Below are 27,919 nucleotides of genomic sequence, written 5' to 3' on the forward strand. Positions count from 1 at the left end.
CAGAAAGACCACATCAACATCAAGGAGATGAGAGCTCTTCTGCTGACTCTTCAGGCCTTTCAGTCTCTTTTCTCCCAGGACCTCTCAAGGTGTTTACAGACAATACCACAGTGATGTGGTATGTCAACATCATATATATATATATATATATACACACACACACACATACATATATATATATATATATATATATATATATATATATATATATATATATATATATAGGTTCATAGGTGTGTGTAGGCTAATGGCCCTGGAGCCTTTACAAGCCTAGCCCGTAGAATTACCCTGGCATCGTGCCACCCGACCTTAGTTCCCAGTGTCTCTGTCAAGTAGAGCCACTGGAGTGCATATATAGTGATATATATATCTACATATATATATATATATATATATATATATATATATAGATACAGATATATATGTAGATAGGTCTATATATGTATATATATATATATATATGGTTCTAGGACGGAAGATCGACACGCAAAAGACCGACACCGACTTCACCGACGCAAAATAAACCCCTTACCTGTACATGGTAGGCTTGATTAGCGAATTTTAACCCCTTACCTGTGAAATGTCTGTGGTTTGTAGTGTCAGTTATTTCTGTGTCGGTGTTTTCCGTTGGGGAAGTCGGTCTTTTGTCGATCTTCCGTGAACCATATATATATATATATATATATATATATATATATATATATATATATATATATATATATATATTTATGTATATATATATATATATATATATATATATATATATATATATATATGTGTGTGTGTGTGTGTGTGTGTGTGTGTGTGTGTGTGTGTGTGTGTGTGTGTGTGTATATATATATATATATATATATATATATATAGATAGATAGATAGAGATAGATAGATAATGACAGAGAGAGAGAGAGGGATAAGGAGTGGTATTTATCATTTATGATGGTAGAAAGCCATAATGCTATCTTGCAGTCTAACAGTAACAGTGGTAAATGTAGGTGTCCAGTCTGTCACTCTTTTTCTGAATCCTGGATCATACAGGTAGTAGCGTTTAAGTGCTGCATACTGTCAGTCTGAAAAAGGACTGATTATAATAATGTAGCACACCCTTGGTGCAATGTCAGACAAGATCAGAGCGGTTCCCTAACTTCTGCCCCTCTCAAAGAAACCTTTATCAGTCATTCACTCATCAAAGTATAAACACATAATGCATGCTTTTATTATTTTCAGCAGACCACATACACAGGGTTAATCTATAATGAAAGAATGAAGAAAAAATAACTTTATCAAGCATCCAGACATAAACTACTGCATGCTTTCTCTGTTTCTCAAAAAGTTGTAATAATTGTCAGCAGACCATTTACACGTGCATTAATCATTAATCAGTAATCGACAGGATCAATAGTAACACTCCAAGCCTAGTATTCCATTAGCATACATCTAAGTGATGTAGCTGTTAAATGCAGCATTACTGTCTTTTTTGCTCTACTTTAAGTATACAACAAATAAATGTATATATGTAAATAATGTGGGAAGAAATAGCCAGGGAATTGTTATGGCTAGGCTTGTATAGGCCCTAGGGCTGATAGCCTAGTACCAACCTATGAACCTATGAACCTAAATATTGCATTGAGTATTTCTGCATGGACTTTGTTAATAATTCTGTGGTAAATGAGCTAGACATTGATGTTTGCTGACTCCCATATATTATATACATTGAAAAAGCTTTTCTGTCCCTTCTTCAGGTATTTGCTGTACTGGCTATTATCAGGATGCATGCAGCCTGTTTCTGTTTGTTCATTACAGAAGAAGATTAAAGGTAATTAATGAACAAAAATACTTACTAGTTCCTTCCTGAGCCAGTTAAGAGCTTCATCGATGCTTTCAAAGCCTTTAAGTTTTCCAGATGAAAGGTTCTTTTCCACATCAGGATTTCCATTAAGGTGCTTCTTCACTCTTCTTAAAGTAACTGTATTCTCGATAGGCTTCTGCTCTTCTTTACTTCCCTGGTCTGATGGTGTTTTTGAGGTTTTCCATGACTGCCCTTCCAGGTTAGCCTTCCATTCCAAGTAAGATGGCCTCCTTGTCTCCAACCTCAATTTTTCAGTCAAGGCCTTTAAACTCCTTAGGTGATCATCAGCTGGTACTCCAACAGCATCTCCTGTGCTGCGTGCTGCTTCCTCAATTTTGATTTGTGGTATAGACATTATATAATAATCCGATTTTCTGCTCCAAGAGTGGTACTGAGGCCAGGACAACCATTCAGGCAAAATCCTTACCAACCATGGAGGACTTAATCCTGGAAATGAGTGCAGTTTTGGTATTTTGGCACAGTAAGCTGCATGTTTTATGTATTTGACATCTCTGATGCAATGAGCTTAAACAATCTAACATTTCTGTAGTATGAAATAAAATTAGTTGAAACAGAGTTTGGTTCCAGTATAATGACTTTTGGTTAGCATATTAAAGTTCTGTGATGAAGTATTTTTCTTTTTTCCAAAACAATGTGTCGGATACATTGGAAACTAAAAAAAATCTGAGTTGTTTCCAGGCTATTCTCTTGTTTCATTCCATTGCAGATTATGTGATCTGAAATAAGCATTAGAAGTAGCCAGACAGGGCAGTTCTTGTCTTCATCCCATGAGGTTACTTGTTATGATACAAAAAGTGCCAAAACCATGCTGAAGGACAGATAATGAAAGCTTGATATTAAGGAATTTCTTTAAAAGTGCAAAGCTGAGGGTAACTATCTCATTCAATACTTCTTGCGTTGTTGGAGTCTTTTGAAAGCTGAAATAAAAAAAAAGTTTACTTGTACATGTTATTAATTTCTGTTTTGTTATTAAAATACCAATTTTTAAATTGCACGATACTATCTATGGCATTCACAAGCTGTTTATGCCCATTAAGGTTGCCTTCAAAGCTATAGTGATATGAAGGAAAACACTGAATGTCTTAAAAATCATGTTAATGAACACATTTTATGCACACATTTCAGGGACAAAACAAATAAACAGTCCAAAGTTACACCTCAGCTTGTTTTTGAATGGACAGGTGTATGTAAGTGTGTGTGTGTCTGTGTGTGAGTATGTGTGTGCAGATATGTGTGTGTGTGTGTGTGTGTGTGTGTGTGTGTGTGTGTGTGTGTTTGTGCATGAACGTGCATGTTATGATGACAGAGAAGTTACATGAGCGGTAGAGAGGCAGCGCATGTGCATGGCTATGCCTTTTTCTAAATTTAACTGTGAGGCTATTTGTGCATAAGGGTTATGAGTACTTTAGCAATGGCAATAATGGATTGCTATATACTCAGTAATAATGACTCTCCTTTACCCAGCATGCTTATATCTGACCACCATCCATTGCAAAACATATCATTCTGAGTACTCTATTGTCTTTCCACTTATTTCTACTTTCCAAATGTCTAGCTGAAGTTTGTATAGACCAGACTCACTTAATTACTTCATTAAATCTCCATAATTATCAAGATGTTTAAGTGAAAAAAGTTTAATGTGACAGATTTTACTTAGTGTGATTCAATGCTAAATTCTGACTGCTAAACAGTTTGCAGATAGAAAGTCAGTTACTCTAATTGTCAAACACTTTCAATAGAAAAGAAAAGACTGCAGTCTTATAGTTTCCAGGATCCTTCCTTCTTTCTTTAGATACTTTTGTAAGATTATGTCACTGTTGCAGTCATCGGGTCTGTAGACATTATCCCTGACTACAGTGACCAAATGGCAGTTTTCCCAGAGACTTATCAAAGTATCCTATTATATGCGCTAAAATGTCTCTCTGTCATAAATGCATGATCCAAAATTACAAGTCTTACTATTTGAACAATAAGCCGTGTGGTGGCTGATGTTGCAGTAAGAGTGGACACGTGCCAGTTGGAGGTGATTTAGAGAAATGGTATCTATGTGCAGTCATAGAAAGCTGAGAATTAACATGACCTGCATAATAAGTAAAAGGTAATGTAACAAGGTGAAAATGTGCAACATTATTTAAAATGAGAGCGATGGTGGGTGCAAATAAGGGTAAATAATACTGTGGAGTGATTCAGAAAAATAAATAGCACAGAGAGATGCTATTGGCAGAGTTGTTGACCACAATAAAGTTCAGGAGTTATGGGAAAGAGATTGGGAAAACATGTACAAGCCCATATGTTTAGAGGTCTATACCAGGCTAATGACCACAGGGACCGTTTTAAGCCTAGTGATGCATCTCAAATGTATCTGACAAGTTCTGGTACTCTAAGGATTATATGCAGACTAGGACTTGAGTGGTCAAGCATTTACAGTCTTCCTGTGGTCATTAGACACATAGGTGGAAGACCATGGGTGAATTTCCAGTTCCCATCCACTGGTCCATGGAATGCTTGAGTGGGCTAGGGAAGAACTCTGCTTTACGTGGATAAGAAGTCTGTTCCAGAGAAACAGTAGTCTTGGAAACACATACTTGTCCCTCCAACATGTCCTGTTTATGTCACAAGCAAAGTTTTAGTCCTTTGGTTGGGTAATTCTGAAGTTGTTTGTTTTATGGATATGCAGAAAGTTAATCAGAGCAGGACTAAAGGATGCCTTGTATACCAAGCATATATTGCCCCTCAAGAGTCTGTAGGCGACAGAGTACAGGGACTGGGCTTTAAGGTGATCCATGAGGGGCATATTGTTTAGACCATGTATTCTTTTTTTGAGGAATCTCTGTGGAAGTTCCAGTTGTTGCATGTGCCTGGTCAGGTACTTACCAAAGGGAATGTACTTTGTAATTGCTCTGATGAAGGCCGACTACAGTGGAATGTTGACTTACTTGGACCAAGATGTCATGTCCTTCCTTATATGTTGCACAGCATAGAATGATTTTCTTAATACCATAGACACACGGTGGTCAAATGTCAGGTTACTCTCTACATGTATTCCCAAACCCCTGACTACTGGGTCTATTCTTTGAGGGCATGTTTTCAGTTAGTTAGTTTCCAGTGGTAGCCAACTTCCCAAAGGATGCTATTATGCATTTCTTGGTACTGAGTTTTGGAAATCGGAGATGAATATGTTGGCCAGTGATTTGCTATATCTTCTGGCTCAGTGTAGGTGGCTACATTTATAATTAGTTCTGCAGATTGTTGTATAGTGCCTTTGCTGTTGCAGATATAGCTAAAGAAAGCCTTGTGGTTGTCATTGGCCTGGGAGGCTATTTTCCCTCATATTTGGATTTGTTAGACTTGATTTGCCCTCTGAGTTGCTTGTTTAAATTGATGAGAAAGATGAAAAAGTTTTTATCCAGCTGGACATTGCACTTCCTAATTTTGCCATGCCTTTCTTCATTTTATTATACAACCTACTGATGTTTGAATTCCACCAGAGTGGCTTATTTTCTGAGTTTGTTCTGTGCTTATTCCTGATAGTCTCAGCTGTCACTATGCATCTATTGACATGATTGTACAGGGTTTCCGTGATCAATTCTGCATAGGCACCAGTGTTCTGAGGGTTTGGGGTGGGAAGGCTTGTAAGTTTTTCATGTTATGACGTAACAGTAGGAAATTTATCTTAGAATAGTTTCTAAATGTTCGAGGGCTATCTGAGGTCATGTTTTTCATGTGAAGTTGATTATATTAATACAGAGGGAGGACTGGAGGAATGCCATATGTTGTATGCTGAAGTTGTAAACAAGGGGGGGGGGTAGTCAGACACAAACAGCACACATAAAATTGCATGAAATAGAATGGTGAACAGCAACTCACAGGGAGGGGCAATTAATGGTTGCACACACCACAGTTGTGGTACTGGAGAAATAGCACAATATGCATCATAATGCCAGTAACTGTATAAAGAAATTCAAATGTACCTCAACACGATAATAGAAACCATCACATATGCAAATGATGAAACGAAACATGGCAGTGAGATTCAGTAAACATATAAAATTAGTGTGATGCACCCTGGTGGTCATCTGTTCTGAATGGCAGAATTTTCTCATGTACAAGAGCTTCACTCCTGTTATGATGCTAGCAGTATTGTCAGCATTAGCATGCAGCAGGTGATATACACTTTTATTAATACACTACATCTCCTTAACTGGGAGTCATTAAAGACTCTCTCCATAGATGATCCTGTCCCTGAGTTCAATAAAGTCTTCTAAGGTGTTCTAAATGCTCTAGACCCCCTCAGAATAAAATGTGTCAAAACCAAGCATGCCCATGGCTATCTGTAGCAACTAAACAACTCATGAAACAAAGAGACAAAAGCATCCAAGGCCTGGACAAAAAATTAAACAGCTCCCACTTACTAGCATATAGGTAACTAAGAACCCTAACAAATCAATTTATCAGCAAAGATAAGAAAACCTATTACTCAACCAATCAAAACATACACATTAATTATCCCAAACTGTTATGGGCATCAATTAAGAAACTGTTAGATCCAGGACAAACCACACAGTCAGCATCAACCATACAAAAACAAAATGATACCTTAGCCAAACAATTCAATACCAACTTTGTACAGACAATACAGTCATTAATGAACAAGGTAACTAATCAAACTTTTGATGTCCATACTCAGTCACATAACTTAATTCAACATTTTTCCTTCTGACCAATTCCCGCAGATACTGTCAAAAATATCTCAAAGAATTAAAGACTGCAACTGCCTGTGATAATTTACTTAGTGTATATTTAAAAAAAAGCAGTTGAGACTATTCCATATCCAGTTTCAATTCTGATAAATTACACATATCTGAATATCTGAAAAGGGTTGGGAGGGTGGCTTAATGGCTAAGGTGTTTGCCTTACAAACTCAAGGTGCAGGATTTGAGCCTCACAAGGGATAATTGGCTAGGCTTAAAATGGCTTGCAAGGGCAGTTAGATTAGTACTAAACTATGAACCTATAAAGTCCCCTCGCTATGGAAAAAATCATTTATTATTCCATTGTACAAGGGTGGAATCAGTAAAGATCATTCAAACTGTAGGCCAACTGCCATTTTATCACCCCTTTCAAAAATATGAGAAAAATGTATTCATATGCAACTTCTCGACTATAATAGATAACCATCTTCTGTCTTCAACCACAAAATGGCCTCTGTGTTCATCACAGCACAATTATTGTTTTACTGAATTTTGTTAATTCATTTATTTATTTATTTATTTATTTTACATTTGTTTACCAGGAAGGCTGATCTGGGCCAATGACCCATTTTGAGTGGTGGCCCGGGGGAAAAAAAGCTCAAATTTACAAATAATATTATGTAACAGTAACATAACCATGTTTAAAACAGTAATATTCCAAGTGACTACAGTATTTTAATATAGGCAGAGAAAAGGTTACACCATATAGATTTCTAGCATATATAAGACAGTGTCAGTGTTTACATAGAGTAGTAGTAACTTATCTAATACACACAGTGATCTTACATAGGGAATAAACATGCTCCTTGTAGTGTATTACCAGATGTAAGGAGTAAAAAGAACAGTGCTTAGACTCAACAGTCGTAAAGAGCAAGATATGTAAGAAAGTGAGAAGATGGGGGAGGTAAGACTTTTGGTGCCAATTCATGCTAGTAATTAGAGGGGAGGGAGCAGAAAGCTGGAAGACAGATCAAATAAGATAGTATGACTTGGCAGAGCTATATGGGAGCAGGGTTGCCAGATGTCCCTATTTGGGTGGGACTGTCCTAAGATCAGCAGCCTGATTCCGAGTCCCACCCTGCCGGTTTAAATCCCGGCCAGCCTCCGCTTTGTTTTTTTTTTTTTTTGATTGTCCCGTATACCTGGCATATGGGCCAATCAAAAATCGCTAAACACGGAGCTACTTGTGTTGAATGCGGAACTGCGGAACTGCAATGCATTAAACACAAGAAGCTCCGTGTTTAGTGCAGAGCTACTGAGCTACTGTTCTTTAATTCTGCATTAAAGACCTTTTTTTTTTTTTTTTTGGTCTTCACTTGCTGTGAGAGACCTTTTTTTTTTTTTTTTTTTTTTGTCCCTACCTGGGGGGCTGGCAACCCTGTATGGGAAAGACAGTTTATTCAGCCTGGGTTTGTGCAGGAGCACACCCAGTTACTGATGAGGTGTTCCTTAAGTAGGTGTTTAAATTCTAGTTGTATTTATGTAATTAATTATTGTATGAGGTAGTGTATTCCAAAATTTAGTTATGTGGTTAGATAAGAGGGAATCCCCAAAGCCTTTGTTAGAATTGGCAACTGTTTTCACACATTTGTTGGTGGATCTTAGTGTTCCAGAGCTAGAGTAGGGTTGAAGAATGTATTTGAGAGAGGGATAGCTATTTGGGTGGTTGAGTATGTAGTGTATGAAGGTTAGCTGGTTATAGGTCAGATGATTAGGAAGTTCTAGCCATTTTAGGTGCTGCAATGCATTGCAGTGGTGTGATCTGTAAGTCAGGTTTAAGGCAACTCTTCCTATTTTGTTGTAGCAGGACTCCAATTTATTTATCTCTGTTTTTTTCTGAGGTTTGTAAGTATAGGTGAAGCATAAAGGATGGTGGAAAGTAGATCGGTTCTGGATATGGCTTGTCTGGTGGGGTCAATTAGGAAATGTTTGATCCTATAGAGTGAACCTAGTTTGATGTGTACTTTTTGATGGTTATGGCTTGGTGCTTGTCAAACCTCAGGTTGTTGTCAATGGTCACTCCTTGGAGCTTAGTATGCTCTATTGGTTCTATTATAGTGTTATTGGAAGAGAGGCGAGGATGGTGAAGGAGGGATGCTGGTTATGTGTCTTCTTACTAGTAAAGAACATGAGCTTAGTTTTATTTGGGTTGAGAAAAAGTTTAGCATCAACTTTGAATGTCATTGAAGGCTTTTTGGGTTGTTTGAAGGAGTGAAGAGATAGAGGGTGCTGAGCAAATAAGGGAAGAATCATCAGCATATTGAGTAATTGTTGCATGTTGCACGACTGTGGATAATTCATTTGTGAATATGGAGGATAGTAGTGGACCAAGTACTGACCCGTGGGATATGCCGACTGAGACAGTTAGCAGGGGGGATAGTTCATTATTGCATTTGACTGCTTGTTGGCAGTCTGATAAATAGTTTAGAAACCCTAACAGGGTGGACAGGTAGATTTAGGGAGGCTAGTTTGTTGAGAAGCATCTGGTGGGAAACTGTGTCTAAAGCTTTTGACATATCCAGAAAGACAGAGGAGACATGGTGACCATTGTTTCTGAGCTGGTTAACTGAATTAGTGACGTTAATGAGGACTGTAGTGGTGCTATGTTTAGGCCTAAACCAATGTTGGGAAGGGGATAGTAGGTTATTATGTAGTACATATTGCAGTAGTTGTGTGTGAACACATTTTTCAAGGAACTTAGCAAAAGGAGGGAGAACAGCTATGGGCCTATAGTTACTGAGTTAATACTGTCAATACCCACAAAAATGCTGGACGCTTAGTCTCTACCATCTTCCTAGACTTATCAAAAGCTTTTGATACTAACTCCGAACAGGAACTTTTACATAAACTCCCATCTTTAGGGCTCACCAACTCTTCACTGCAATGGTTCCTTAGCAACTACTCATACATGAAATGGAAAAATGATTTCTCCTTCTTCTTACCTGTAACTATTGGTGTTCCACAAAGATCTATACTAGGCCTCGTACTTTTCAACATATTCATCAATGATCTCTACATTGATGCAAAAAGTGCTACTCTGGTTCAATATGCTGATGGCTTGACCCTAATCTGCTCTGCCAAATCTTTATCTAGACTCAAAAATCTGACACAACAATCCTTCTCGTTAATCAAAACATGACTAAATAATTCACAACTACAGTTAAACCCCCAAAATTTAAATTACTGCTCTTTATCCCTAAACACATCTCTACCAAAATAACAGTATTCACTATTAGCTCCACCAACTACACAATGACAGAAAAAGTAAAATTACTGGGTGTTATCATAGATGACTACAAGAAAAATAGTCAGACTTGCAGTAAATTATAGGAATAGAACATACCGTTGCCTGGCCCTCAGAGAATTCAACTGGTTAGAGCTACTACACCACCTAGCTCTTTCTCAGCTAACTACAGTACACAGACTTCTTTATAAGCCAGAAAATTGCCCAACCCTTAATGACTTAAAACACCACTACTGCCTCAAAGGAGTTTTACACTCTAGAGATAAAAAGCACTAATCACTATAACCAAATCATGTAATACTGCATGCGACTGTCTATATTCAAACAGGGTAGCTTCACTATGTAACCACATGCCACTACCACTGAAATCCATTCAGAATACATACTCATTCAAATCCTGCCCCCCCCCTTTTACCTTACCAGAAATTCAAGCAATTTCTTGCCACTCCTGAGCAAGTCTGTCAAGGCATGTGTTCTCTTGTTCAAGTTATTACTGAAACACTGTTCCATGTGTTGCAATAAGGCTGTAAAGGCTCAAAGCTTCCTGACCCCTTATCTTAGCAGAGTGTAATTTAATAGCTCATCCTCTTCACCCAGGGCTGTGTTACTTCTAAATTCCCTGCATTGACTTTGCACAGAATCTTAGATTCCTTCGCAGATTGATTCCATCTAGGGGAGGTGTGCTCTGCTTCACTCCACTCCCACCCCTAAATCCCCATCTACCCCCAGACTCTCCAGATTACACATTACTGTCTTTATCCTCCTCTCACCCACTTCTGACCATCAATTAAACTACACCCAACTTCATTAAACCTACATCCTCAACCACCTTAATGTGATATATTCCCACCCTAAGCTTCCATTTGTTTTCATCACCATCCACACTTCAATAAATCCACTGACAAAGAACACATCATTCTCAGCCCTTTCACCTTCCCATATACATTTCCTCATCATCTCCCATCATCACAGACTCTAGCCACTTACTTTCAGAACTCCTTGTCTATCCTCCCCGGTAAGTATGTACTAGTTCCATTCCCTTTATGGTGGCCAACTATGATCATTCGATGAACTTATTTACAATCATTTGGCCTTTCGAGGGAAGGGACTTTTGATGGACTATGTACAGTGAACAACCTTTCGATGAACGTTCTGTTTGATCATTAAACATAGACGTGTATATGTTATACTTACCACACTGTTGTCACTGGGCTGCTATACTGATGTAATGGAACACAGGCAGTTGTCACCAGCCTAACTCTCACATCCAAGCTGCTGCCAGGTATAATACTTTTGTCACATGCCATGTACAGGATTAGCAGGAATTCCTCAAACTTTGTGAGATGCCTGTGTATTGATGGTCTACTTCCTGTGGTGGACCTGTTTCTGTCAATATCCTGTGCCTTGGTCTTGTCATGCAGTATCATTTCAGTGACCCTGTGATGCACCTGTATTACTGTGTCCTATTATGACTGCTAACAGCACTGATATCCTTATGCACTCCCTGCTACACCACGTTCTAGAAAACCTTTGCTGCTCAAACCTCCTCAAGGATATACATGGGTGTGCAAGGCCTCTAGTAGCACCTCTGTTTCTAGGCAGTGTAGTTACCACTCTACCAGTCCCATGACAAAATGAGTATACCTGAGGTTTACACATGTGGCTCAGTTTCTGTCCTTTCCTGTTATGTATGTCTCAGTACTGTACCCTCCTCCCATTTAGTGGCTACAAATGCGTCTGCTAATAAGCTGTCACCATTCAAACAGCAAGACATGCTGGTGGCAGCAATAGGCATGTTACAACTGCTTGACATCTGGCAACACTGTACTGGATGCGCAGGAGGCCTCATACCCCCCTTAGCGTGTCTGCCAATATGCATGGTACCCTGTTGTCTACCATGCACAGCAGAATGATCACCTCTTCAGACCTTGTACCCTGTCCCCTGTCAGTATGAGGCCCCTCCAGTGGAAGGATCGTGACCTGTACTCCCGTTATTTTCTATTTCCGGTGAGGATGAGCCCCCCCCCTCCACTGTGGGACAGTAATCTGTTCTGCCTGTGTTCTCTTTTTCCTGTCAGGGTGTGCCTGTCCATGTCAGGAATGGGACCTGTCTTGCTCTTGTTCTCTGCTCTTTGTCAGAGTGAGCCCCCCACAGCAATACAGTCCCTTTTTAATTTCTCCAAGTCTTTTGGGTTTCTAATACCATGATGGGAATGGGCCCCATTCTTAAGTTAAAATATGATTAAATTTCATGAAATTAGTATTGTTTTAATCTTTGATGCTAGCCAAAAGTGCTCTTGACAGCACCCGCAATGTGACCGGTAATGACTCATTCTGCAGTTTGCACAGAGTTACATGTATTGGTAGCCTTTCTAAGTATGACTGTAAATTTCTTTTTATAAGACCCATTGCTCCTACTGTTGCAGGAACTGTCTGGGTAACCTTCTTCCACAGTTATATCATTTCTGCCTGCAAATCCTGGTAATTTTTTATTGAATTATCATTTTGTGACATAGGCAAATTTTATATTCATTTAAAAGTAATTGAATTATATTAACATATTAAACATTATACTTCACATATATTTCTATATATCATATAACCTATTACATAAATTATTCAATTCCTGCATTTTTTTAAACAAGACACATCTTTATTAAACCATCACTTACTACACAGGCAATCATACATTTATAGAAAAGAAAACAAACCACACTGACACAAACCTAGATGCAAGCATTTTACATCACAAACCATACTGACACACTCCCAGATACATCACTTATAATCTGTACAATCTTTCTCACTCATACATTACATAGTTCATTTACATCCTGCACTTTTTGGACCTCATTCCTCTCTTGTATATATTGTTCCCACAATTCCTATTTTTTCCTATGTAGTTTGTTCCTACCCTTTTCTAAAGATCTCAGTTCCAGTTATTTTATCTCTGTTACTATAGTCACTGCTTCCAGTATAGTTGGTTTAGATTTTGATTTCCATTTTCTACTAATTACTTTTTTGGCGGCCACCATTATTAGACACAGCAAGGCCTTACCATGTCTAGACAATTCTGATTCTGCATCACGGATCAGAAAAATCAACTCCCTTGTCAGACCAATCTGCCCACCCAGCATCTCCGACAGTGCATCCTGCCGGGAATCCATAAAGTCCACCAACTCACTGCACTCCCAGAAAATATATTCCCAATTACCTCTTTCTTCCCCTTCACACCTCCAACATTTGCTGTCTGCCTGAGGAAAAATTCTCTGGGGTATGAAAATATCTGTGTAAACATTTCCAGGCAAAAATCCTAAATCTTCTAGATTTTGTTGCATATTTGGGAGACATACATATATGCCCCCATTGTTTCTTTGTGAATTGCATATCCAGTCTTTCTTCCCAATCCTTTCTAACCTCCTCTGATTGATGCTTATAGTTATATGCTGTACTAACTATTCCTTTTTTAATGGCAGCTTCTGTTCTAGAGTCTATTAAAAAATCTACCAGTGCCGGTCTTTCATTTAGAACCACCTTACTTCTTTCTCTTTGCCTATACTCTGATATCAATCCCTGATAGGGAAGGCGATCTCTAACCTGCAGTTGAAATAAATTCTTGGCGTCTTCCCATTCTATCATCTTTCCCTCTCTAGTTATTTGTTCCCAATACCTTGGTTCCTTTGCCAGTTTTGTCTAATACATTCCAGACCCCTCTTACCTATTGTCTGTATCCCTAATTGCAGTCATCCCTATCAGCAGAATCTCCTTTCTTCATTCCCATGTTGGTTTAATTCTTAGAATACTTTGTGCTACTTTATGAATATAATATTCTGTATGATTATTGTTATTCTCCTTAAAGGCCTGCATCCAAAATCCCAGTCTCTCCTTGTTTCTTGAGCTTCTACCTGTTTCGTCATTATCCCTTTCCACTTTGAATTATAGTTTTCTGCTTATGCTATTGATATGAGTCTTAACTGTGCAGCCCTGAAATACCCCTTCAAATTAGGTAATCCCAATCTGCCCTGTTCTACTTGAAGAATCAGTTTATCTCACTTGAGTCTTCACATCTTCCCCTCTCAGATAAAGTATTTCAGCTCTTTATTAATTGCTACTCACAACTTCTCCTCTGGTTGATAAAAATATGCTTGACCTTTGTACAAGGCTAAAGGTACTAAAAACATTTCAAGTGCTTGTATTTTACTATCCATATCCATATAACAAAGCTTCCATTTTCTCAGTTTTTGTATTATCTTTTGTCTAGTCTCTTCCCACATACCCTTAGCTGTCACACTAGAATCATTTTAATCCATACTCCTAAATACTTCATTTTGTCATGGCCCCATAAATATGGGTATTCCTGAACCAGTTCATGTGTGAGTACTTAATTTGCTGCTACTGCCTTTGTTTTAGCTTCATTAATTTTGTATCCTGAAAAGATCTGAAACTGTCTCCAAATGTTCCACAACACTGTGATGTCTTTTTCTGATTATTGTCAGGTTGGTTACCATACCAATTATATCCTTGAATTTCTGATTCCCTTATTTTCTTTGCAAATAGTAAAGGGGAAAGAGGATGCCCCTGCCTAGTTCCTCTGCTCAAGCAGAAATTATCGGAGAGGACCCTACCCACTTTAATTTTTGCCTCTGATACCTCATATATTCTCCTAATCACCCTTATAATTTTTTCAGGAAATGCAAATGCTTCCATTGGCCTGCTCATAAAGTCCCTCTGTCAAATGCTTTCTCTGTGTCAAGACCCACCAACAACAATGGTATTTTCTTCCATTCTGCTTAACTCTGGATAATCAATGCTCTGTTAATGTTGTCAAATGTTTGCCTCCCCTCCACAAAACCACATTGATCCATATCTATCAGTTTTGGCATTACTTTTGCCATTATTTTAGCTATTATATACATGAACACTTTATAATCCTGGTTTAGTATTGAAATGGGCCTGCATGAGGCTGGATCTGATGGATCTTTACCCTCTTTAGGTTTTACAGCTACCACTGCTTTCTTCCAGGATGGTAGTACTTCTCCTCTTAAGATACTATTAAAACAAAACTTTCCAGATCTTTATCAGTTTTTAGCACATTTAAGTCTTCCATAAACATTTCCATTTGTATCTTTTTTCGATTTTTACATTTCTCTGCTTTATAGACACTCTCATAGAATTTCTGAAATATTTCTAATACCTCTACAGGATTTCTTGTTACCTTCCTTGCGACAGGCTCCCTAGGTCTGACAACAGCTCTTTCTACTTTCTGTTGCTTGAGTCATTGTGCTAAACATTTTTGTGCTCTAGTGTCATTATCAAAAAACAGTTGCTCAACAGCAATGTTTCTAAGCTTGTGCATGTTATCAAGGTAATCCCTTATTTTCTGCTTAGCATTTTGCAGTTAATCCTCTTCTTGTTCTGTGAGATTCCCCCTGTTCTGCAATACTTTAACATTTGTCAGTCCCTCTAAATAATTCTTGTTACTCTTTAACCATAGCTCCCTTTCTTTTATTTCCACTCTATTTTTAAACTCCACCTTAATTTTATTCCACTCCTAGCTATAATTTTCAGAAGAAATTTCTATCCTCTCTAAGAGCTCCTGAATAATCTCTACTACCCATTCCTTAAATTCCTCTCTTTTCAACTGATAGGTGGGAAAGTGCCAATGTCTCATTTTTATTTCATTACCCTGTGCTTTTATTTTAGCTATTATTGGAGCATGATTTGAAATAGTTATTGGGTGAGTATCAAGACCTTCAATTAAATGCAGATGTTCCCGTGAAATGTAAATTCTGTCTAGCCTAGCCCAGTTTTTATATGTTGGGGAATAATATGTACATTCACTCTGCACTCCTATTACCGAATTCACATCTTCCATGTCAAATACATTCATAAATTTCTTCAAAAATCTACCCTCCTTTGTTATATTTTTTCTCTTCTGGGCCCCCCAGACACATCTTCAGTGCTGCAAATCACATTACAGTCCTCACCTATAAATAATATTTCTTGCTGAAAATTGATTATTTCTCCCAGAATGTTTTTAAGCTTCATTATAGCAGTTTTAGGTGGAATGTAAATACATGCCAGTGTAATCCTCCTCCCTTGCCTATATTCCCTTAGCATTATAAATCTGCCATTATTATCTTTTTATCTTGTTCTATAACTACTGGAGCTCCTCTTGCAATTAATATAAGTACTTCTTTTTTCCTTTGTCCCAGGTATTCCTCTGAATAACCATCCTAAAAACCTTTCTTTATCAAATTCACATGTTCAGTTCTTTCTAAGTGTGTCTCCTATAACATAACTATTTGCACTCTACATTTTTAATATAGTTCACTACTCTTGTTTGTATTTAATTTTGAGGCCATTTACATTTAAAGACATTGAAGAAAGCATCATTGCATTAAAAAGTTATTATTCCCACCTTTTATACATAACCCATTTTTTGTTAAATGTCCAGCTTTTGTGCTTCATGTGTACATTGTTTGGCAGGTTGAACTTTTATACAGTTGTTTCTTGTCATATCCATTTCAGCCTATGTCACATCTTATAAAATGTTTGTTTTATTGAAAGCCCTCAAACAAAAAATCAAAGACACCCCACATACCCCCCCTAAAACCTATTAACGTAATACAAACATATAAAACTATGTATACCTTCAAATATTGAAGTCTTAATAGGAATGAAAGTTGCAAACTGACAGCCACACTCATAGACTCAAGTTAACTTAAAAGAAAGGTTATCCCAGCTGAGATGCATGGTGCAGCCTGTTCTTCTACTAAGAGCCAACTGGCTTTGTTTTATAGCTCTCCCAGCTGGGAAAACACCTGAATGTTTTTAGAGAACATTAACTACCTTGGGGAAACCCATGAATGCTTTCAGAGAACATTATCTACCTTGGGAAAACCCCTGAATGATTTCAGAGAATATTATCTCTAAGCCAGTGACTCTTTTCTTTTATTTACCCAGCCAATCACTCTCTACCATATTGCAACCAGTTTCTCTTTATCAGATTTTCTCCATGGAGACATGAGAACCAGGCAGTCATTTTCTCTTTATCAGATTGTTTCCATGGAAACATGAAGACCAACTACAGAATTGTTACTGAGCATACATGTATTTGCTAGAAAAAAAGCATCATAATATTCAATGTTCGATTCATTTACTTGCTCTCTCTTAAAACGTGTTACTAAATCAATCTAAGGTCTTTAATCCATTCATTCCCCCATGCAAAAATGAGAAAAAGCACATTCATTTTTCTTTTATCATGCTTTTCAACCAAGCTCTTTTTACATTGCAGTGCCTACATTTCTTAAAGATGATGAAGAAGAAAGAGATAAGAAGGGAGAAAGAAAACAGCAGCACCTGTTTACAATCCCCATTACACTTACAAATAATCAAAACAATTACTGTATAGCCTGTAAAGAAAACCACATGACACAAAACTGGTACTTTTTAAGAAAAAAATATTTACTACAGTTAACATTCTCTCACCTCTTCCCTTCCCAAAGCACTTTTCTGAATATTAATGACATGAAGTAGGGCATATGCTTTAGAGTCCTCCACAACAACAAATTCTGAGAAAGTCCAATATTTTCAGACTTTCCTGTACGGTCATATTTCACAAATATAACTACAGCACTGTAATCCTATATTAAGTGACTTGTTTTACTACTGTTCAGCTCCGAAGTCCTGTCTCTGCTTCATTTCCAACATACTCTTGATTCTTCTAGTCAGCTCCTTCCTTCTCTCCAACATTTTCCATTGAAAAGTTTGAAAAGGTTTCACAGGTACAGTCCTTCTGTGTTTTTTATTATCAGAAGAACAAGAAGCAGAATCTCATTCTGTTTCACAGCTTACTTTTTGTTGGACAAACTTTTGTGTTTCCTCCTTAGCATGGACTTCATCAAAAAAATAATTCTGTCCCTCCAGGGAAGAATACCGTGAAGACAGCTTGATACAGCAGTTTGAATCTCGCACCTGCATCTCAACATTCCCTAAATAGTGGAATAAATTTGCTTCTCTTCTCTCTGGTGTACAATGCATAATCATTCTCCACAAACACTCTGCTGTCTCCCTCTTTTAGCACTTTGTTCATCTGCCACAGTTTTGTCAAAATCAACTCCTTTTGCTGGTAGGATTGCATCTTTACTATTAAAGGTCTAGGTTGCTTTCTTATAGCCAAGTTTGGAGCATAAACACAATGTGCCCTTTCGGCTAACAACTCCTGCTGTAGAATACCAGTTCAGTTGTTTTCCCTGCATGTTCTGTCCTCTAATTCTGTTATTTTTTGAAACATCTCTTCCTGAACAGTGTCATATTCAGCCAGCCTTTTCTTCATTTTGATAGGTTGGCTATAGAGTTGACTTCAGATCCTCAGTTGGTTGTGTTGGGGAGGCTCTTCCTAAATTTCCTTTTAAGAGTAGGGAAGTCCCTTTGGCCCTGATCTCCACCTCAGCATTCGAGGCTTTCAAAGGGGTTCTTGCCATGGTCAAGAGAAGAGGTGCTTTCTACATGCTCAACTCCATCCCGACCCCTTTTGGACATTGCATTTGACTCTGCATATCTAGTTCAACAGGGACAGTCAGCTTCATTTAGTCTTGGGGATGCTTGCCACGTGAACTCTCAGCATACCCATTCACTGGTGCTAGTGGGTGTGATTGTGTAACTTTGCAGAAGACTTCAAGACAACCTTCCTTAATGCCTCCTTTTAGAACAAAAGTTAAGGAAACTCTTATCAGGAATGAGCAAAATGGTAAGACCCTTTCTGCCATTGGAATGTACTTCTCTATCCCTTAGAGAACCTTTTTCAGAAACCAGAGGGTTGGTAGGAAGATGTGGTTCAGAAAATCAACCAGGATGCTCCTGCAGACAGGTCTTCCAGAGGCAGAGGGGGGAACAATTTCAATGGCTATCACCCTAGTGCAAGATGAGGACCACAGAATCATTGATTTCATGGTCCTTTCACTGAGAAATCCTTCTAGTGCTCCTGAAGACTTGCTTCATTTCCATACTGGGGGGGATTGGGGGGGGGGCTTATCCCTGCACCCTCAAGCCTGGCAGGCCATCTCACTACATACTTGGGCGCTGAGGATGATCACCAGAGATTACATTATTCCCTTTGTTTCCTCTCCTCTAAAGAATAGAAGGATTTCCACATTGGCACCCAAACAGGTGGACTCTTCAACAGCAGGAGTCTTAAAGCTGTTCGAAAAAAAGAGTCATCCAACAGGTCTATTCCAAGTTCTTTTTATTTGCAAAAAAGACAAGGGAACTAAAGCCAGTTTTGGAACTCAGTCAACTCAATTATTATGTAAAACAGACAAAGTTTCAGATGGTCATATTTTAGTCTATTCTACCTCTTTGGTGGAAGAATGACTGGATGTGCTGTATTGATCTCCAGGATGCCTACAACATTATCAAGATAGTGAGGCAATCCAGGACATTTCTCCATTTCTGGCTGGGAAACAATCACTTCAAATTCAGGGCAATGCCATTTGGTTTCATCACAGTTCCTGGGTGTTCACCAAATGCATGGCAGTAGTTGCAGGGTAGCTCAGATTGATAGGGTTCTGGGTGTTCCCATATTTAGGTGATTGACTCCTCGTAGCCTCAACAAGGGATCTTCTAGTCCAGCAATATGACTTCTTGATCCAACTTCTTCAAGAATTGGGATCCACCATCAATCAAGCAAAGAGCAAACTGGCACCCACACAACAGATAGAATTCACCCGACATCAGCTGAACATGAGCAGACAGATACACAACTTCCAAGAGTCCATGACTATATCTCTGCATCAGGTAGCCTTTCAAATTCACCAGCACCATTTGCCCCCCACAGGACTTATTCTCAGAGTGCTAGTGCTGATGGCTTCAACAGCAACATTGATTCCCCTAGCTGGATACTACATGAGAGTTTTTCAATTAACCCTTTCTGTACAATGATCCCAGTTTTTGCATTCTCTTCATGCTAATATTCATCTAACACCTGTTTTCAGGTCTCACATTAGATGTTGGTTGACCCTGACAGCTCTTCTGGAAGGTCAGCCCTTTTTACCACAACCTTGTCCATGACTATGGTAACCACAAATGCTTCCCTCTTGCGGAGGGGAGCATTTAGAAGGGGATGCAGTCCAAAGTTCATGGTTGCACATTGAAACCAGTGTCCACATCAATGTCCTAGAGATGAGAGCAGTTGTCCTAGCATTGCAGGCTTTCCAGGACTCTCTTCCCAAGGGTATGATCTCCATCCAGACAGAAACCATGGCAGTAGTCTGGTACATCAAGAAACAAGGAGGACCCCATTCATATACTTTATGCTGGAAAGCTGTGAGAGTGTGGCAATGGACAGTGTCTTCCCATCACTTTCTCATAGCAATGCATGTTCTGGGGACTTCTAGTCTATTATTAGACAAATTGAGCAGATCCATCCTTCTGCCCTACAAGCAGTCCCTCAGTTAATAAGTGGCAAATCAAATCTTCAGCCATTGGGGTCAACTGTGCTGTGATCTTTTTGTTTCATACCTAGACAACAACTACTGCAGCAGTCACTTTGCCCTAGTCCCTCCACAGAGACAGTCACTGAGGGATGCTCCAGTTTGCAACTGGCCCCCTTGTCTCCTACATGCCTTTCCCAATTTTCCTCTAACAAAAAAGTTTTTCAGAAAGCAAGAAGCTACAAGGTAATCCTCATTGTTCCTTTTTGGCCCTAGCCAGTTTGGTTTCAATCCTCTGACCTCATCTATTATGCCCTCACTGTATGTTGGACTACCATCCAGATCTTCTGACTTACCCATCGGGCAGCATCTCCCCAGACCCAAGAGACACTGAAGCTAACAACATAATTCCTCCAATTGTAATGGTGGTCAGAGATGCCAGGCTTTCTGCTCAGGTGGTTCATATTTTGTCAGCTTCACAAAAATGGAGTATTAAGAAAGGTTACCTCAGCAAAAGGAAGATGTTTTCAGTCTCTAAAGGTATAGATACCTTTTTAGCTCCCTTCCCTTCTATTCTTTCTAGTTTTTCAACAATCAAAGTATAATTAGCAGCTAGTTCTAATTTCCATATTGGACACAGTCAAACTCTACAGCTTCACTAAAAATTTCAAAGGCCTTTCAGAATGGAATCTTCTTACTGAGACCTCCTATAAGGGATCCAATGCCTCCATGAGGCATAACTATCTTTATTTCAAGCAATCCAATGCCTCCATGAGGTATAACTATCATGCTTCAAGCGTTAACCAGTCCTCCCTTTGGACCCACAAGAACAGCAGATTTAAAATATCATTCTTGGAAGACCATCTTCCTGCTGGCCGTCACTTCAACAAGAAGGATATCTGCATTGCAAGCACTTTTTTATAAACCCCTCTATTGATCTTCAATAAGGTTAAGGTTTCTTTAAGAGCAAACTACATGGTCATTCTAAAAGTGGCATCCAAAATGAACCCCATTCAAGCCACTAATTTACTAGTATTCTTTCCAGAATTTTCTAACAAAGAAAAATATACCCTGCATTTATTAGATGTTCACAGACAACTTATATTTTATCTCCACTGGAATAAAGATTGTAAGAGATCTGATCAGCTGTTCACAGCTTCCTCTAGATCCAAGTTGGGACAGATTGTTTCTAAAGTCACACTGTCAAGGTGGCTTTCAGATTGCATAGCTTTTGTGTGTGAAAACTTTGGTCTTTGTTTAACCAAGAAACCAACAGCTCATTCAACAACGTCTGTTGCTACTTTTGCTGCCTTTTTGTGTAGAGTTGCTGTTGAAATCTGTGCTTCAACAACTTGGTCTATGGTCCACACATTCATAGTCCATTACAAGCTGGATGTACAGTCAAGATCCTGTACATCTTTTGGCTGCACCATTCTTAGGAATATCCTTGCTTGATCCTCTAAGGGATTTTTGTCAGCAAAAAATCTGTCCCAAAGGTTGAATGGGATAAAAAAAGACATTGGTTGTGAAAGTTATCTACTCACTATAATGATAGATCCATTTTGGTTACTTTCTGTGTAGTTCAACATCCCTCCCTCCTTCCCCCTTCCAAATTTCTCACCTTGTGCTCCTCTTTGATTGAATGGACCTAACCAAGAACCTTGTCGTTATACAACCTCAGTTGGTTGCAATTTCTCTGGGTCATGTCCTGGTATAGATTTTCAGATATTTCTTTTGATGAAATAATGAAATGTTGTTTGATAAGTAGGCAAACTTGATCTGAGGTGTTTGGAAGAAGAGAGAGATTTTGGGTAGTGGAGGAGTAGGAACCCTGGATCCACAGCTTCTAAAGGGTTTTGAGGTTGGATCCAGTCATATTCGATAACCCAAAGGTTGAACTAAATGAAAAGAAGACAACACGGATATATCATTGTGGTGAGTGCATAACTTTCATATTCTCATTTCTTTGGCATTCACACCCTTTCCACTAGTTCTCGAGTAATGTCTGCTCAAGTACTCTTGTAGTCTCTATTATGCTGTTTATTATTCTCGCTATAAATGTTTAGGTCTACTTTTTCTTATAATGACTTGTTTCCTAGGTTCTTTTACAGAGTAATGATTGTAATCTGCTGTTTATGCATTTATAATAACAATGTATTGAATTTTTACAGCTGTAATTATAATGTCTTATTTTGTCTACTTGGATGAAAAGGGTCCATGGACCAGTGTACCTATTTAGTTAATAAATGTAAAATAAACATCTGGCATGATTTTTTAATTTAGCATCCATTATCTTCTTTAGTATATAAGACATCTTTCTTAGTAGGGATCAGTGTTGACCTCAATATTACTGAAGATAATATACTCATCCATAACTTTTCACTTTGTTTAATCTTCTTCCGGCTTTTCCCTGTTAGAGGTCGCCACAGTGAATCACCTGTCCGCTCATGATTGGCAGTGGAGTTTTACAGTGTTGAGTTGCCAGCCCGGCGCCCGACCTTCCACAAAAGACACACACACACACACCCACACACACACACACACTCACACCTAGGGCCAATTTAGAGTGTTCAATCCACCTGCAGCATGTCTTTGGGAGGAAATCGGAGCACCCAGACGAAACCCACATGACCACAGGGAGGACATGCAGACTCTGCACAGAAGACACCCCAGCCGAGGATCAAACCGGAGAACCTCTTGCTGTGAGGTGACAATGCTAACCACTGCACCACCGTGGCCACCCCACTGTGTTTAATAAAAAATATAATAATAATAATAATTATTATTATTATAATAATAATAATAATAATAATACCTTACAAAACTAACTTAACTAAATAACAATTCCACGTCTTTCTGTTTTTTTTTTCTATTTACTTAAACTAATCTCTCCAACTGCTTTTCTTTGCATCATTCATTACCATTAAATGTAATACCCAGTAATGCAGGCTGATTAGAATTAAAATAAACTCCTCTTATCCTTATATTTCTCACAAAACTTTTATACTTACTTGTTTTAATGATATTCCTAAAACTGTAGAACAAACTTAACCAACCTCACATTTTCCAAAATAAAGTGACTAAATACAACAGGAATAACAATATTTCTGTATTTTGTTATCAATTTATTATGATGAGCAATAACTACAATAATTTCTATCCCCAAACAAGTACTGGTCTCAAAACACAGACCTGTTTATAATCTATGTTAAGGTAATGACATAAATTTCCTTATGTTCCAAATATCTTTCTTCTTCCACAAAGAGTTAATGCTTCACAAAATATCAGTCCTTTGGCTGTTCAGAATATTGAACTGTTCATTTAAGTCCATGAAGTAACATGGTACTTGGTAAATGATAAATCAGTTAGTCTTTTATTCTTAAGTCTGTGTAATCAACCACCCTCAAGTAGCAGAACACATCCAAGTCACTGATTTTTTTCAACAGAAGTTACATTGTCACACAGTTAAGAAAAGTAATTTTTAACAGTAATGTTTCTGTAACATTCACATATCTAAACTGCACTTTTATTCTGTACCTCAATAAATGCCAAATGTCTGAATGTTGTAATAACATAATAATGCCTTATTGGAAAGGTCATTGTATTTATTTTGTATGCTCGTATAGCTGCCCCTGAATCTAAAGCAACAGCAGAGAATCACTCTGTGTCTAAGCCAAGAAAGGCATCTATTAGCATCTGACAGTTTTAGTACATTAACCCAAAACTTGTGTCTATTTGGTGAGGTCTCACAGATAAAAAATAGATCACAAAAGTATTCCCTTTTCATTGCCAGTGACTAAACATTTGAGAGGTTCCTTGCTTCTTCTTCATTTCTCAGACTTGGAATACTGAAACAGATAACTGCAAAAACAGGAATGCAGGCAAGAGGGCTTGAGGCACGCACACAGTAGTAGTTTCCAAAGTTTATTCTTCAGGCTTTGCTTCAAACAAACGATAAAAATAATAAAAAACAGTAACCATAAAGCTCTTTTTGTCTCACCCTAGTGAGACTTCATCAGACAGTTGCAACAAGAATGTTTCAAACAGTATATACAAGTTCAAACCACATCAACTTCCTCCAAGCAAAAGGCAAACCCGCCCCCAAGGTAAGCAGGAATGAACAATTAACCCATTGTATGCTTCTTTAAAAATCCAGCTTCTTGTAAAACAAGTATGTATGCAGTAAATATATTTGTATATGTGTAAATATAAACATAGCTCATCAGTTCGAAAACACTCTTAAAAGACCTTTTAAAAGTATATTCAGAAATATTTAAAAACCATGCTAACATTAAAACCAATAGTTAAGGTAACAGTAAAAAGTGAGAAGTCAAGAATGAAGTGTAAAATTGAAAACAGTATAAAATAAAATACTTTACCACTGTGTGAAAAAGTATTAAGATCTTAAATATCTTTCAATAGTAGTTAATAATGACAGTTCTAAAAAATAGGATGAAGAAATATATGACGAAACACTTATATTAGCCCCATGTTGTCTGAATTTAAAACCATCAAGCTAAAAAGTTATAAAGACTGAAGCAGAGAAAACCATCCTGTAAAGGACGTCCGGTGAATATGATAAAAGATGAAATAAGAGTGTAGACATTCACATAAACAACTCTAAATGCAAACACATTCATGTGTAGATAACTAAGTGAATGTGAATAAACATGTATATGTATAAACATGTATATACCTAACTGAACAACTAAGTACATTTTTGACTAGATAAATATTTAACATACCCTGTTTAAGCAAAAATATGAAGTGTTTCATTATATATTTCTTCATCCTACTTTTTAGAACTGTCATTATTAACTACTATTGAAAGTTATTTAAGATCTTAAAACAGAATAATGCAATATTAAGCAGAATACAGAAAATATTGACACGTTTGCAAAACAGTCAGCGGCTAAAACTGGAAAATCATTAACCTGTGTTGCCTGATGGCTCCATCTTAAGAAGAAGGAGCAGGTTTTCAAATGTTTAAATCATCTGTCTGTTGCAGGGAACTACATAATTGTGCATGTGACTCCAGCTCTTCAGCTTCATTGATCTTTAAGTCTCTGCCTACTCTTTCTCTCCATAAGCTGACTTCAAGATAGTCGACTTAATTTCATCAGGTTAATTGCAGTTTTCTAGATTCCCCAATCACAAAAGATTTTGCATTATCTTTCAGAACCATCTGCTAAATATTCTCCTTCATGGTCATATTTCGCACCCCTATTCTCACACAAGACGTAAAGTGGAATTTCACCAGTGTCTTGGTCAAATTTTCCAGAGTCACTATGAATACCACCTCCGCTCTCCCCTGAAAATAAGTCACAAGCCTTATGTGATTAACAGTCAACAACAAAATAGATAACTAGATAGATAGATAGATAGATAGATAAATAGATAGTGACGTATTTTACCATATATGTATGTATGCTCCTATCAGAATGCTTATTCTAAGAAGTATGTTAGAATATTTTTTTATTTAGGCCTTGTTTCAAGGTGATAAGACCCAGGATAATCAGCATTCACACTGGCATGATTCCCTGCTGGTCCCCAAGTATACGTCACACCTGTATTTACAGGCCAGGAGAAGAAGCTAAAATTGTTAAATGAGTAGAAAATAAAAAAGGGACATAAAAGTGTGGAGATGAATGAAGTGCATTCCACACCATGGAAAGTGACCTATAAGATGGCACACCTTGGGACAACGATGAACCGTGTGCTATACTTATATGCTTGTGCCATAACAGGAGGGCAGTAAGACAATTGCAGATATATTTCCAGATAACATAGATCTACATAAATCATATGGTTAGAAGTTAAGAGGAACATGAAAGAGCAAAAAACATTGGAGGACTAAGTGAGAATGATTCAGGTGCATATGTAATGTGAAACACAATAGCACCTTTAGGACAGAGACAATGCTTGGATGCATTTTTTGGATATGGGAGTACTGGGAACTAAACATAGTCAATACTTGTTAATGAAATGTGTGAGTATAATAAAAGAAGGGGGACAAGGGTAACTCAAAAATCACTAAGTGTTTTAATATAGTTAGCTTAATTCAGAAGGGCAGTAATACATAGATGAAATATAGAAATATAAAGTGGTAATATCTGAAGATATTAGATTAGCAATGTACTTAAGATCATATTGTAGGTGTGGGTATGGATCTAGGACTATTGAACGAAAGTTCAAAAGTCCGAATCCACTATCAATGAACACACTTTAACGAAAGTGCTTTCACCGAAAAAGCGCTTTTGTTAAAGTGCGTAAAAAAAAAAATCTACTTTTATGCAGGGGGACAAGCCCCCATACATCCCCACACCCCCCTACATTAATATTCTCACTACAAGATCACACTACAGTGAGGAAAAGAGAATACTCCCTTGTCTGCACCATTGTACGATCTCCGTAACAGTCATTACCCTATGACTCCCTCTAGCTGCAGGCATACTTCCGTGAAAGTGCTTTTTCGGTAAAAAGCACTTTCGCGGAAGCATGCCCGGCTGTTTGTGCTTCAGTGAAAAGTTCCTTCAGGGATCAGTATCGATTATATATATATATATATATATATATATATATATCGAAAATAAACAGATACATATATATAAAATGTGTTTGTGTTGCATTATTGCGTGTGTATGTGTGTGTGTGTGTGTGTGTGTGTGTGTGTGTGTGTGTGTGTGTGTGTGTGTGTGTGTGTGTTTGTAAATATATACATAATATCTGCACCATTTAGTTGTGGAATCATTGAATTGCAACTCATCGAACCTTTAACTGATACATACCCCTGCAATCCCAGGAAACAAACTGGAGAAGTAAGTCATCTATCGTATTTTCTGATATCTGCAAACACAAGGAATGAGCACTATCTTGGGTCTAAAGGGTCTATATTATAACATCGAGGTCTTACAACTTCAAATGGTATAATATCGAACCCATTCAATCGAAACACCAGAAAACCGAACAGTCAGAATGGCGAATTTTTTCCCTGGGAAAAAATTTGCTGTTCTGACAAACATGCACAGAACACAAGCACACCAAAATAAATAATGCATACACATACACTTCACAAAACCCTACACTAAACCATACATTCACCACTAGCGATCCACTTACCTTAACCCAACCCTAACCCTAAGGTCTTTAACTATCGCACCCACTCCCTAACCTTAAAGACCCTATTGCACACTCACCTTACCCGCTCCCTAACCCTAAGGTCCCTATCGCACACTCACCTTTGTTCGCACACTTACCTTAACCCGGTCCATAACCTTTGCTCCACAGTTGAGGAAATAGCAAAGCAGCAGAAATGGCCCACTAAATACTTTCCCTAGGAAAGTATTCGGTGTTCTGCAGCTTCGCTATTTCAAGCATTCGCTGAATTGAGTTCGATATTATAACATTTGAAGTTGTAAGACTTCGATGTTATAATATAGACCCGGGTCTAAAAAGGGAAGAGCAGATCTTTTAGCACTTGTTTCTTAGGTTTGACAGTTGTGATTTGACCAAACAACACACACACACACACACACACACACACACACACACACACACACACACACACACACACACACACACACACACACACAAAATGTGTGTGTGTGTGTGTGTGTGTGTGTGT

The 27,919-nt window shown here is 38.0% G+C and overlaps 1 protein-coding gene across 1 annotated transcript in view; it reads right to left on the bottom strand.

Moving 5' to 3' along the window:
- FAM167A (family with sequence similarity 167 member A) overlaps positions 1-27,919 on the bottom strand; it is a 328,244-nt gene that overhangs the window by 111,984 nt on the left and 188,341 nt on the right. Inside the window, exon 2 of the mRNA XM_044062786.1 lies at positions 1,839-2,784. Coding sequence (XP_043918721.1) covers positions 1,839-2,201 — 363 coding nt within the window. The 5' untranslated portion in view covers positions 2,202-2,784. The remainder of the gene's footprint in view (positions 1-1,838; positions 2,785-27,919) is intronic.

This window comes from Protopterus annectens, chromosome 2.part1, assembly GCF_019279795.1.
Source record: "Protopterus annectens isolate FY-2018-M chromosome 2.part1, PAN1.0, whole genome shotgun sequence".
NCBI classification, from domain to species: Eukaryota; Metazoa; Chordata; order Ceratodontiformes; family Protopteridae; genus Protopterus; species Protopterus annectens.